General features: G+C 40.1%; 1 protein-coding gene across 1 annotated transcript in view; it reads left to right on the top strand.

The window, feature by feature from the left end:
* The window catches only part of NPU (ATP-dependent helicase/deoxyribonuclease subunit B), a 120919-nt gene that overhangs the window by 45629 nt on the left and 59955 nt on the right, over positions 1 to 15335 (top strand). Inside the window, exons 4-5 of the mRNA XM_089433164.1 lie at positions 6177 to 6270; positions 6669 to 6729. Of these exons, the coding sequence (XP_089289290.1) occupies positions 6177 to 6270; positions 6669 to 6729 (155 nt within the window). The remainder of the gene's footprint in view (positions 1 to 6176; positions 6271 to 6668; positions 6730 to 15335) is intronic.

Raw genomic sequence — 15335 nt, 5'->3', positions numbered from 1 at the left:
TAATTTCTGAAATTTCTGGAAAATAAATACGCTAGTATTTATAACTTCACAATACAATTATGCAATGGAAATTAAATAGGCAAATCAACAGCAAGAACATTAGAAATTTTCTACCCAACGAATCTCCCTTCACTTTTAGTAATCTGGAAAATTTAGGGCCTTGACCCACAAAGAAATACATACGTCTCCAGCATGTGTCTGACACATGTCCTGTGTTTAGGACACTTTCCAAACATGTGTCAAGCATTTGTCCTGGCATGTCTGTGTCCGACATTTGGGATAAGAACATGGCAGGCCTGGGGGTTGTATCATGTTAGTTAGGAGGGAACCTGTAGTGACCTGTACAACCCATGCATGGCTCCTCATCTATCTTTACTCTGTTCCCTCTTCCTATCTTCCACTTTAGCTATTTCCCTAAAAATGGAAATACTTTCACCAGAGCCTTCCAAGTAATTGAACCTCCTCCCCAAGCCTTTACCATTTTTCTGATCCCGTCCTCCACTGACCCTGGAGGCTGGAGCGATGTATTTAGCATTCCTAATTTTTGCTCCAATACCTTAATTTTGCATCGACTTCCACATATTCTTTGCAGCCAGAGCCCAGCCAAATAGTTGAATATTCTTCAAGCCCCAACTTCCTGCCCTCTTTGTGCTTTGCCAACATTTTCCTCTTGACCAGAGGTATGCCCTCTTTTTCTCTTTTACCCCTTCACAGAAAACTAAAGCATTTTCTCAAAGGTTCCTTTTGGAATGTGAACTAATGAAAGCCAATAAAGAGGGATTTACTCCAGGGCAGATTTTATAAGGTCAGCCTACCTCCTCTAGAAAGACATTGGTAACAACAGTTTGTTACCCTGCCTTCATTCTTCTCATAAAGCCAATGCCAGTGTTTCCTCCTTTAATCATCGGGTTTTAAGTAAAAGCCTTAATATTTCAAGCCATCCTCGAAGGAAAACAAATTAAATGAAACCATTTCTGCATACCGTCTTTCTACATCTTCCCCAAGTCCATTGAATATTTCAATGGACTTGAGGACATTCACCTTTATACCTGTAGCTTGCTCTAAGGTTCCAGAATTTCTTTATACTTCTTAGCTTCCTTTTCTGTTCCTGCTCCAAATAAAGTGACATCACGCCCAAATAATAAATGAGGCAGTGATAAAGAGTTACCCATTTTGAGACCCTTTATTGAGCTTTCTCTTTTGCAAATTCTCACTCTATTTAACTCTGCAGCTACCAGGAGGAAAAAAAGGGTGATATTGGGCATCCCTGCCTGAGATCCTTTACAGCATAGAAAAATCTGGATGCAGACACATTGATCATAAGTTCATAACTGCAAAAGAAGCCGAAGAAAGGCTTCCATTTGCAACAAAATTAGTCTGCAATAATGCCAACTGACTTTTTCATAAGCTTTGCCCAGATCCAATTTCATCATTATTGTGATGTTTTTTTCCAAAATGTGCTAACTCAACTTGCAATTTTTTTTAAATTTCTCTTTCAGGCATTTTTTTTTTCAAAGGAACAGATAGTAATTTGATATTAGAAAGAAAATCTGGTTTTTGGGCTAGAACCCGTACATAATTCTTAATGTTCCAAAATTCTACTGCATTCAGAGGTCCAAAATATAGAAAATCTATGCTTATGGCAGATTTTACCAACTATTCTAAATAAGTGCCTGCTATATTCTCGACAAAAAACTCCTAATAACAGTATGTATCTACATAACATTAGAGGGTTTCAGAATCTATTAGTTTATCTGGCAAAGGGTGGTCCTGCTTCGTCAACTTCTCCATACAGCTTGGTTCATCATCCTTGTCCTGCTGTTCCTGCCTCCGGATCGCTTCTGGCATTTTCTTTGCTGGTTCTTCACTGGTCCCAGCCGCATCCATGGTGAACTTTACTCTGTTGCTGGAGTTTTCCTCAAGCTCAGCTACTCTAATGTCCATGGCTGTCAATTGAGTTCGGACTTCAGCTTGAAACTGCTCCATCTTGCTCTACAACAATTCAAATTTAGTATCCATTAACAATTGATACGTCTTCCACTCCTTTCCTCCGTTGAGCTCCTTTGCTTCAGGGTGTTCATCACTTCAAGTTTCAACTGATTCCAATAGTCTTGCCAGGAGCCGATTCATTTTTGCCTGCTTGTCCTCATGATATGGTTCCCCTGATTCTGCCATTACAAAACTTTGTTGCTCCACGCTTGGGAATTCAAGAATTAACAACTGCCTCTGTTCACAATTTTGGACACTCCGTAGCAATGCAGAGCGAGTTTGAAGAATAGCATTGAACCATATATATCCTCGTCTTCCTCTAATCTGCCACCTTGGATCATTGAACTGCGGAGTTTCCGAATCCATACCCGAATCATGACAAACTCCTTGGAATGACAGTCGATTGATACGGAGAAAGAGATGTATTAACTCCATTCTGCAATGTATTGAATGCACTAGCTGGTCCGAGGATCCCCTTGCCTGAGTATACTCCATCCAGCCGCGATATATTAAACTTGGTGTCACTTGTGCACGCATGTAACATCCTCCATTTGCCAAATGTTATGGTGATATAGACAGGGTAACAATTCCTTTGATTTGCGTGGCAGGAGAATTAATGAAGGCCACCACTCCTTTCTTGTTAGTGCTGGTTTGTGGGCCAGGATCGATGATCAAATTTGAAGGGCTGATCTTAATTTCAATTAGAAGGGCATATATTCATGTAGCCCTTCCATAATGAAAAGCTTAAAAAAATACATTTCAATTGACAACAATATATTATCCCTACATTTCATTTTCAATAAAATTTATTTCTTTTAAATAAATTAAATTCCTAAAACTAGATGGCAGGTAGAAAATATCACATTATGACAACATTAAATATATAATATGGTCAAATCTGAAAATGCATATTCACATAATAACAAACTTTATAAATTGTATTAATTATTTTCAAAATAAAATAATATATTCTGTCCCTAAAACAAAGGTGTACTTAAGTGTTTTTTTTCCTATCATGTTCCATGTATCTCAAATTATACAGATTTAGTAACTCAAATTATACAAGTATAACGACTCAAATTATGCATAACTCTAAGTCTTTAATATCCAAATAGCAGAAATAGAAGACCCCCATCATCAGACTTTTGCATTTTGCTATTTTTTATTTTTGCCTTAATATTTTATCTCTAACCAGTGGAAATAGAAGGCTCCCATTTATCAGAATCCTGCATTTCTCTATTTAATAGAATGACAATTTGCAGAAGCCCCATGGATCTATAATTTAGAGCAACAAGAAAAGATCTACAAAAAACGCAGGAATAGAAGAGAACCTAGTCAGATTGTAAATGGAATTGAACCAATATTTGCTAGGCAGATGGAAAGTGAAATATAGACCAATGCCAATAGGGTACTTGTTCATCATTACATTTATGGAGTGTTAGGCCGTCCACCAAGGTTTCAATCTGTATGTCGTAAGCCCCACCTAGATGCCATGAGTTTTAAAGGGAAATCACAATGTGCCGATTTTGATTTTCTTTTGAGGTGGACAATGATCCACCGTTGAGGTTGAGGTCTACTGTGTTAAGCCATCCACAATGGTTCCATTCTAACTTCTAACTGTGGTCTACCACGACGTATGGAATAGGTTTCAATGGAAAGATAGTTGGTGCAAGTCATTTGTTGATTTTGATTTCACTGGTGAAGTCGACAGAGTGAAATCAGAGTGAACCATTGACTAGGGTTTCATTAGTGGCATTGTTTGTCCTACTAGGATGACATGAGTTTCGAAGGGATGAGACCAAGTGCCAGTCCCAGGTTGTAGTTTCTTAGGGTTTATTTTAACCAAAAAAAATGAAATATATATGAATGAATAAATGAGGTAAGAGCTAATAAGAGTCAAAGCACCAATTGTGATTTGGAATTCCTGTCGTGGCTAAACTTTCAGCTGAAAATTGGTTGACGAATATTGCCCTGAATTTGCAGGACCTACGGACTGCACTCGAGCTCGCCGCTAAACTGGAAAACAAACCTCGCATTGGGCTCTGCCTGGATGTTCAAGTGAAGTTGAGGACCCACTTTCGAATCTCTGGTTGAGTTTTTCCCAATAGACACCTACCCGTTGTGGAACACGACTAGCCTCTCGTGGGCTCCCTCCAGGTCCATAGGAACCAAGAATTTGTCCAACACCTTTCCCAAGTTCATATTGTAGTTTGAACCCTGGCGACCTGTGTAAACTGTAATCTCCAGCTACAGATTCGAAACCCCAGGACAGAAATTCTTGGAAAGCTTCACCAACTTGGAATGCTCCAGATGAAAGCTTGACACCAAGTATTGGACATCAAGGGCAAGAGCATTGATAGAAATGAGAGGAACTTCCGCTATGTAGATTGGGAATTTATTGAATTTAATCTCGCAAAAACAAGGAGATCTTGATGAATGAATGCATGCATGTTCTGGTGGGTTTGGAGGCCATGAGGATTCTTAGTGCCAAACCTCCCACCAAAACCTTCACGAACAGGCATAAATCCATTTGTACCAAAAAACAATTATCTCATAGTGTCATCAGATCGAATATCGTTGAGCACACATGGTCTCGAGGCTTCGCAGAAATTGACTCTCATAAAGATCTATGATTATTTTTCCCCACATATATAAATGCCGAAATGTTTTTCCAGGCCAACCTATTTGAGTGACCAGAGATTTGGTTATCACATAGGTTAGAGGAAAATGGCCATCTCAACAGTAACTCTGTATGTCAACACTGCCAAATGTAAATGTGGACGCAGATTGCCTACAAATTGTGCCCATCAGGCCATCACCTCATAACTGCACACATTAATATATTGTCGCCCTCCCTCCTCCCATTAAATATTAGTTATCACACACCGACTGTCCGGGCAATTTTTTTGTCCCTTACCTCTGTACCAAAGCATGTGCCAGTGCCACTAGTACATTCAATTAAATCCCTTCGCTAATTGCCCTAATATTCTGTAATCGTTGCATAAAGAGTATGACAGAACTTCGGTATTTACGTAAAGGAGAACTTTGGAGTTTGTACACTGCTAAAATGATTTTAGAAATGAGAACTAGGAAACCAGGGGATATCCTGCAATTTATCTGGCAACAATTTATTCGGTAGCCCTTCACCAGGGATTTTGTTATATTATTTAAATTTTTTAAAAACAAGTATAAATAAAAATTGACATTTTTTTTGACACCTAATTTTCGATTCGCACTTCTAGGATTGCTAGACCCCTCTTGAATGGTTTTGAGATGTTCAATTTTGACCCCTGGCTGAGATCCGATTGGTTGAGAGGAGGGATGTTTGGGTGGTTTCTACTTTGAGAGCCTGGTCATTTATTCAGCTATGGAAGCCTTTATCAATAAGGTTTTGCTCGTAATATTTATTTACAAGATTCATGGTATAGGTGAGTTTAAAGTCATCCTTTGATCCAATTTTAAGTTCCCCTGCTCTAGTGTAGTACCTTTGTTTGCCAATCAGTCAGCTTTTGTGTTCAGATGTCTATACACACGGAAGAATTCAATTTGTTCAAATTGCATCGATTGCAAAACGATCCTTTGTAAAATACAATGAAGAGCTGAGTTTTGCAATCACCTAGCTTTCCATAGTTGAGGAATTACAATCTTTGAGTCTCCAAACACTGATACTTCGGTGATTTTCTTTGCTATTGCTAATTCAATTCCCTGCCAAAGTGCAAGATATTCAGTTTGTTCTCTTTCAGGTATTTTGACAAATACTTTGCATGTAAATATTTCTTCAAACAGTTTGTATGCAAACAAGAAGAGCTTTTTTTGTAGAGACATTACTTCAAACATTTAGCATGCAATTAAAGACGAAACCCTCACTCAATAAAAATCCCCAAATTAACAGTAATAACTCAGCCCATTTTTTTTATTAATCTTCAACATGAAATTACATGCTAGATGGCCATTTAAAGATGCCAAAAAAATTGATTTCTGAAACCTGAGAGTTGCTCTTGCAAATGGCACTAATTGGCTGAAGAAATTTGTTGAAGAAGATAGCTTCGGAAATAAAATGGTGCCGTCTCTAGTAAAAATTTCCTTGATATAGTGAATGTATCATTAGACATAGTTTTACGTTTCATTCATTCTTATAATTTTAACTCTGATTAACGTATCAGAATTGTCTATTGCTTTTGCTGTAGATCTTTTCTAGTTGGAAGGGAGAAATTTCTTATTCCGTGGTTACTGGTGATTAATCGGAAGAGCTCTGAAATTCCAATGATTGATATACATTTGGTAAGTTTAGACACCTATGAACTTATTGCTGTCATTTATATAGTAAATTATAGTATATTTGGAAATGTACTTACATGATGATGGGATACTTGTGTCTATTGTTGTGGCCTTTTTGTACACAACCTTGTTGAAAAATGATTAAGAAATACGGTGCCCATTATTCTGGAAGTTGTTGGTTACATGTTCATGAGCTTATTGCTGTCATTTATGTAGTAAATGATAGTTTAATTGGAATTGTAACCTATATGATGATGGTTCCCTTTTCTACACATCTTTGTTGAAAAATGACTAAGAAATATGGTGCCCGTTATGCTGGAAATTGTTGGTTATGTGTTCACACTTGATGAATTGGAAACATTGAATCTTCAAGCATAATCATATTGTATAGAATTTTGCAGAGATTCTCTGGAAGTGATATACATGGGGTAACAGCAAAAGTTGTGAATATGCCTCGTCAATGTAAGCTGGTTTTTCTTTGACACACATTTCTAATGTTCAAGTTTACCTTTTCTTTTTGATAACTTTCTTTCTGATTTTCTACATTCATCATTATGTGTTTTGATTATATGTTATATTGAGTGCTCTCAAAGAGATTGCAAGATATGTTTATAATAGGAATGAAGTTACTCTTTTTTCTTTAAACTTTTGTATGCTTTTACATGTAATGTATGATGGTGCTTGTCCTGTTCTCTTTCAGCTTGCATTAGACAAAATATTTTAATTATTTAATCTCTATTTTGGAAGTGAATGTGCATGTCGAATAAATACCCATGTCCATATTTTTCTTAAATTGAAGGGACGCAGTACAATATTGAATCACTAGAGAGAGAATATTGTCTAATAGATATAAGAAATCTGAAAGTTAAATAAGGCTCACTTTGACTTTCTTTTCACTTCAATAATTATTGACATCCTTTGATATTTATGATGATTTCTGGTTCAATTGTACTGATAAAAGTTGGAGCAGTTCTGCATCCAGTTGGTGAGTTTTGAGCTTCTTTACTTAATGAAACACAAACACATGTTTCTATATCGTCCATGATATATCAACAACAGTGCTTCTCTGCAGGAACAACACTGAAACATGAACACCATGCTGAGGCCTTAATGGCATAAGCATTGTGTTAATTTTGTATGTTCCTTTAGCACAGATCTCTTACATGCTGAGGCTTTAAAGGCATACACATTGTGTTAATTTTGTATGTTCTTTTAGCACATATCTCTTACATTAGTTAGAATGTACTGAAATTTAATGTTGTTTTTTCTTGGGAAGTTGCTTTGAGAAACACATATGTTGCACTGATTTTTGGGACAGGGGAACAGTGGGGAAGGGGGCATGCATCCCACTGATGGCTAGAGCTCACCCCCAAATATTTCATGGGATGGTGGGTTGGTAAAAGCAGCTATATATATATATATATATATATATATAGGTTGCACGAAGTGCTGAAATGTTTTGAAGTTTTGAAAGGGGTACGTTTAGAAACATCACCTCCCAAAAATGGAAACGTCGGCTGAAACGTCATCCAAAATGTCATATATGTTTATATACATAAAAAGAAATTTATAAATAAGTGAATAACACATTATCTTGCAAGAGAAAAGGGAGTAAGACCCATATATGAAAATTTAGAAGGAAAACCAAGCCTATATTAACTCTCATAGATTACATGATGGTCGAGTTTCGTAGTTTCGGGTATGGGGACGTCCTGAATGCCAGGTTCCTAGAAGTTTTGTGCAACATATATATAAATATATATATATATATATATTTGCAGATGTTCCATTGAAGTAAAAAGGGAGAAAGAAGAAGTGAAATAGAAAGCAAGTCACTTGAGAGTACAATGCTTCACTTGCATTTGACACGAAATTTGTGGAAATGGGGAGAAATGTCCCGTAAATGCTCAACGACCTCCTTGGATGTTCAAAGTCTCAGTCCAACGGCTTCTTGGTAGCTTGACTTGGTCCATAGTACCATTGATTTACTTGAGGAAGACTTGATTTCGTTGAAGGAAGCATCTTTTGACTTTGCAACACCCATCAACAACTAGCTTTTGACATCAAACTAGTTTCCTTGACCCCAATGGCTAGTACAACTTGACTTGGCACCTTTTTGCTTGATTCTCCAATTGTTAAATTTTAGGTATGTTCTATGCTTAGAGCAATTTATTTCAATTTTCACAGTTAGCTCAATATCTTTTCTAGATTAGCAATCACATCAGCATTAAAGTAATCTGCAGATAGAACATAAACATAAATCGCAGAAGACAAGCCAAGACAAGAGGACACAAGATGTGGCGCTAGCCAGGGACAAACCCTAATGTGGGGAAACCCTTGATCAATTCTTCTTATATGTTCTTCAATAGTTCATCAGAGAGAGACAGGTAGTACATTTACAATAGAAGTCAACACTTTGACTTATCTAGATAAGAGCTTAGATCATCTCTAAGAAGATGATACATGAGATCAGTTGAAGACATGTTGCTTCAACTGATTCTCCAAGGTGTCTCCTTCACCTATCGTTGTGCTGCATTTCGTCATCATGCTGCACCTCACTGTGTTGCACCATGCTTCACCCATCATCACTATGCTGCATCTCATCATGCTTCATTAATCATGACTGTACCCATCACTGTACTGCATTATGTGCCATTGCTGCACCATGTTGCCATACTGACCTATGTGCTGGCCTGCTTGCTTGTTGTCCTTAGCTTGTTTGTTTTCCCTAGCATGCTTGTTGTCCTTTGCATGCTCGCTGTTGCATGCTAGCTGTCCCTTGCATGCTAGCTGTAATATTACATGCTTGGTGTAATTGGTGCTAAGTACCATACAACTGCCCCAATGTTAGTTAGTTGTCCCTTGCATGCTGCTCTCCTTCGTAGGCTGATGCTCTCGCTGTTTCGGCAGTTCCCTGAAGTTCTAGAAGTTTCGACTGTTCCCGGTAGTTCTGACAGTTTCGGCAATTCCGACAATTTCGGCTGTTCCCGGTAGTTTCGGCAATTCCCACTGTTCCCGGCAGTTCCGGCTTCTGCCCTCTGCGTCAGCTTTCCCGCTTGTTTTGGCAGTTTTGGCAGTTTCGGCAATTCCGACTGTTCCTGGTAGTTCCGGCAGTTCCGACAATTCCGACTATTCTTGGCAGTTCCGACTTTTCCCAGCAGTTCCAACTATTCCCTACAGTTCCGGCAATTCAGGCTATTCCTGGCAGTTCCGGCAGTTACCGATAGTTCCCGACAGTTCCGGCAGTTCTGGCTTCTGCCCTCTGGATTAGGGCAGCGTTGTCCCTTAGGATCTCTCCTCCTACTAAAACCCAAAGACAAGTAGAGAGGAAAAGATCCCAAGTGTGTTGAAATGACTTGAAGGCTATCTTTATTTATACTAAAACGTTGAGCACAAGTGGGGTTTATTTGGTTGCTGGCCGACCTTGACGAATTGTCCCATAACACAAATAAATTCATATCTCCATGAATACTTATCGGAATTGGATGATCTAGATCAACCCTACACCTCTCGATGAGAGGGATCCAAGAAAAATCTCAGCTTCCATTAATAAGATGACCCACATGGAGTTTGGACCTAGTTGCCAATTTTAACACTCCCTCTCAACTAGGGAGAACTCCATCCGCTGATCCATATGTCCGACTGTACTATCTCTGCGATCAGTGCCCTGCACTGTTTTGCTCTGCTGAACCATGAAGAAGAAGAATTAATCGAGAATGTCTCATACCATTCTCTACTGACTCGAAGTTAGTTTCATTTGAAGAGAGTGTGTCACATCACTCTTACTGGCCCGAAGTCAGTTTTATTGATCCCAGATCAATATCACAAGAGAGTGTCTCGAACCACTCATACTGATCCCAAATCAATGGAAGTCATCCTAGCATAGGGAGTACAGTAGATACATCGATGCGTCCATCGATAGTACTACTATGGTCCCTAGCCCCATTTCCCTGCTCATTGATCAGATGAGAGGTACTTCCCATGAGTCCCAAACTGCATGGGGAGGATGCCTCGATAAGAGAACTAATCATCCTGTCCACAGGAGAACGAATCATCCTGCCCCACAGTCGCCACGAGAGAACTAATCATCCCAACCCATTAGAGAACTAATCATCCTGTTTCACAGTTGCCATGGAAAACTAATCATCCTGGCCCACAGGAGAACTAATCATCCTGTTCCACAGTTGCCACGGGAGAACTAATCATCCCGACCCACAGGAGAACTAATCATCTTGTTCCACAGTTGCCACGGGAGAACTAATCATCACGGCCTACAGGAAAACTAATCATCCTGTTCCACAGTTGCCACAGGAGAACTAATCATCCCGATCCACAGGAGAACTAATCATCCTGTTCCACAGTTGCCATGGGTTATCACAGGGGAAGGTTGAACATGTCATCCTGTACATAGCGCACCACCAGGGGAGGGTGAGTCACTCTATGGTCGTATGTTGCTCCAATAAGTACCCCGAGCCCCTAGAGCTCAATGCATGCAACATGCAGGACCCTTATAAGAAGGTCTCTCAACGACTCCAATTCATTCGGGAAAGTCACAGATTTGACCTTTCCCTGGGGCTTTGACAAAATGTCTGCGACCTGTACATCAGTCTCAATGCGATGGAGCCTCCTCGCTCATCGACTTACCATATCCCAGATAAGGCAGTATCTGATGTCTATCTGCTGGAGCAATCATCGAATACGAGATTCCTCAATAATCGAATCCCCCTCTGGTTGTCACAGAGAATCATAGTGGTATTCATCATGTGTACAAACAGCTCACTTAAGAGCTTCTGCAACCATGCAGCATCACACGATATCATACTCGTAGCTATGTATTCGGTCTCGGTGGTGCTTATAGCAACCAACTTCTGCTTCCTGCTCATCCATGATATTGAAGCAGAATCCAAAGAGAACCAGCATTGAGAAGTGCTCAAGTGATCCTCCACACTGCCTGCCCAGTCAGCATTCGAATAATCATGCAGTTTCATATTTCTGGCAGTGTATCTCAATCCATGAGAGATTGTGCCCTGAAGATATCTCAGAAGATTCTTGGCACCAATCCAGTGAGGCTCAACCAAATATGAGCTCACTATGCTAACTGCAAAACATATGTCCGGACGGAAGTTCACCAAGAGGCAAGAACATCAACGCGAATGAGTTTATGAAACTCAGAGGCATTTCCCAAATCTGGTTCAACATCACAGGCTTGCAGTTTATCATTTCACATCCGGAATCCAACTCCCTCTTACTTCTGAAAGTGAGAGGGTGTTCACCTATTTGAGATAGGTCGTCCTCAGAAGGTGCTGGTATGAGAGGTCTATCATCCACAACCTTAAAAGTTTAAAACAATGGTTTGGATCGGCTTGACTCTTAGTGAATCTTGGCTTCATCTGATAGCTATCAATCCTCTCATACTATGCCCAGGGAGTATTGCTTCAAGCCATAGAGGGATTTCTTCCACTTGCATACGTGACATTCCTGATCATGAATCTCAAACCCCTCGGTTGTTCTAAACCTGTGGACCTGCTACATGAGGGGAATGGTCCCCTTGTAAGATTTTCCTTTGGTACATCTCAGACATGTACTTTCATGCTATTTTTGAATTCAGGCATCCTTGTCACCATCTGACTCACAGACCTCTGGTGTTATGTGTCAATGGACATGGTCCCCAATGGACTTCCTGCAACTTGATACAACCCTGAACTCAAAAACATCTTTGAAAATTCTATTTTCAAACACGTACCTTTCCATCGATGAGTGCCACCATGTAACCTTTGACTTCCATTGCCAAAATGGACACTAGGTTCTTCTTGCGATCAGGTACATAAAAGAGATTCTGTAAATGAATCGAGTTACCCTCGTTCAATTGAGGGGTAACATTCCCTACACCCTTTCCGGGATAGGTGGCATCGGGTCCAAGTATAAACCCATGATTATTTCCATCTCTACCAAATTAGAGAGTGCACCCTTCTATCCGATGAAGTGCCTTGAAGCACTACAATCAATAAGCCAGATTCCTAAAAAATTTGAAGGAGAGGGCCAATACAAGATAACGCTTATTTATCTTATCAAAAACAACATTTGATTCTTCATTCCTGGGGTTCCTTGCTTTCTTTGAAGAGTCAACCATTTCCTTGATGACTTGCATTACCTGTCATTCCTTTGATCATTGAAGATGTCCCTGGAATGATTGTTATCTTCATCAAGAGATTTGTCTCTGCCATTTGGACACTCCTTCGCATAATGGCCAAACTTATTGCAACCAAGGCATCTGCCTTTCCTTCCACCTTAGATCCAGACTTCCCAATGAAGTGATCTTTAGGTAGGCCATCAAAAACTTTTGCTGCGCTATTCTGATAATATTCTCTGCTTCGACTTCACCCTCGGTGAATTTGAAGAGGGATGAAGAATCCACTGATCCTTTTGTCCTTTCCCAACTGTCTTCGGTGATTGCTCTTTCACTCTTGCTTGGGCATTGTCTTCACCTCAACTATGATACCATGTTAAATTTTAGGTATGTTCTATGCTTAGAGCAATTTATTTCAATTTTCACAGTTAGCTCAATATCTTTTCCAGATTAGCAATCACAACAACATTAAAATAAACTGCAGATAGAACATAAACATAAATTGCAGAAGACAAGCCAAGACAAGAGGACACAAGATGTGGTGCTAGCCAGGGACAAACCCCAATGTGGGGAAACCCTTGATCAATTCTTCTTATATGTTCTTCAATAGTTCAACAGAGAGAGGGAGATAGTATGTTTACAATATAAGTCAACACTTCGACTTATCTAGATAAGAGCATAGATCATCTCTAAGAAAATGATACATGAGATCAATTGAAGACATGCTGCTTCAACTGATTCTCCAAGGTGTCTCCTTCACCTATCGTTGCGCTGCATTTCGTCATCATGTTGCACCTCACCGTGCTGCACCATGCTGCACCCATCATCACCGCTGCATCTCATCATGCTTCATTAATCATGACTGTACCCATCATTGTACTGCATTATGTGCCACCATCATCACTACTGCATCTCATCATGCTTCATTAATCATGACTGTACCCATCACTGTACTGCATTATGTGCCATTGCTGCACCATGTTGCCATACTGACCTATGTGCTAGCTACATCTTGCTTGCTTGTTGTACCTAGCATGCTTGTTGTCCTTTGCATGCTTGCTGTTGCATGCTAGCTGTCCCTTGCATGCTAGCTGTAACATTGCATGCTTGGTGTATTTGCTGCTAAGTACCATACAACTGTCCCAATGTTAGTTAGTTGTCCCTTGCATGCTGCTCTCCTTCGGAGACAGATGCTTTGGTTGTTCCAGCAGTTCTCGAAAGTTCCGGCTGTTCTCGGTAGTTTCGACAGTTTCGGCAATTCCGGCGATTCCAGCAATTCCCAGCAGTTTCGACAATTCCTGCTGTTCTCGGCAGTTCCAGCTTCAGCCCTCTGCATCAGCTTCCCGCTTGTTCCGGCAGTTTTGGCAATTCTTGCTGTTCCTGGTAGTTTCGGCAGTTTCGACAATTCCGGCTATTCCGGCTATTCCAGCTATTCCCGTAGTTCCGGCTTTTCCTGGCAGTTCCGGCTATTCCTGGCAGTGCCGACAATTCAGGCAGTTCCCGACAGTTCCCGGCAGTTCCGGCTTTTCCCGAAAGTTCCGGCTTCTGCCCTCTGGATTAGGGCAGCGTTATCGCTTAGGATCTCTCCTCCTACTAAAACCCAAAGACAAGTAGAGAGGAAGAGATCCCAAGTGTGTTGAAATGACTTGAAGGCCACCTTTATTTATACTATATTTGGTTGCTGGCTGACCTTGACGAATTGTCCCATAACACAAATAAATTCATATCTCCATGAATACTTATCGGAATCGGATGATCTTTAGATCAATCCTACACCTCTCGATGAGAGGGATCAAAGAAAAATATCAACTTCCATTAATAAGATGACCCACATGGAGTTTGGCCCTAGTTGCCAATTTTAACACTAATGCTTCAATGAATTTTGCGTGGTTTTCACTTGGGTTTGTTGAGATTTGCCTGATTTCACCTATGGCTAACCCCATTAGCCAAAGTAGTGCCCCACGTTGCCACATCTTCACCCTCTCTGCAATGCCATCATGCCCAACTATTGGATCTCTAATGCCCTCAAGCATTTGGGAAAAGTGAAACATGGGTTTTGTTCCTCTCTTTCTGTAGACCAATTTTGACATAATGTATGCATCATTTTGACTAATCTTGCCCCTATTTTGCCACCTGGGAGCTACCTGTACCATATGACCAACTTTGACCACCTGTAACTACATGATGCCTTCACTATTTGGAAAACTTTCAATGTGGCATGTCATATTTGATCATTTTGAGCATTTTCGGACCAAGTTGACTTTTTGACTTCTAGGACCACATGCATCAGAGAAGTGAATTGCCTCGGGAAATGTGAAACTATTGATTTTGTGAGATTGCCATGTTGAGAACTGTCTGAGGAAAACTGCACAAAGGCCAAGGCCACATACAAACTCAATGACTCATAACTATGTGGTAAGACATATGTGCACCCTGATGCAGGTTGGATTGGCCCATACACCGGTGATCACCCCTACATAAGCAAGGCTCCTGTAAACCAATCGTCATCCTAAGATCCATCCAGCACCTCCCGATCCTATATAGGACAAAGAGACCAAAGACTTAGCTCAAAAGGATAAGCCATGGGTGACCATCATAAAGTCTAGGATACCTGAATACAAAGACTCATGTGGTTTTTACAAGGCTTTTGATTTGTGACCTTGGGCTTACAATGGTGATAGATGCAATGTGAAAATATATGTATTCGTGCTGACATGAGGGGTAACAGGTCTATTTCATGATCCTCCATCCTTTAGGAAGAGAAGCTGGACTCTTGTGAATTCTAGCATGTTTGGGAATTTTTTCCTCTCCCTTTTGTTGTATGATTTTAAGGTTTTCCTCTACTACTCCTGTTGCGACATCAGTTGTGAGTTTCCCTCTTGAATGCCAGAAAATTTGATCTACTATGGTTACTGTGTTTACTCTATGTTCTAGCATTTTC

This window comes from Pinus tabuliformis, chromosome 5_1, assembly GCF_031772625.1.
Source record: "Pinus tabuliformis cultivar Carrire ecotype Pingquan chromosome 5_1, CPIR1, whole genome shotgun sequence".
NCBI lineage: Eukaryota > Viridiplantae > Streptophyta > Pinopsida > Pinales > Pinaceae > Pinus > Pinus tabuliformis.
This window is presented reverse-complemented; position numbering and strand designations above follow the sequence as displayed.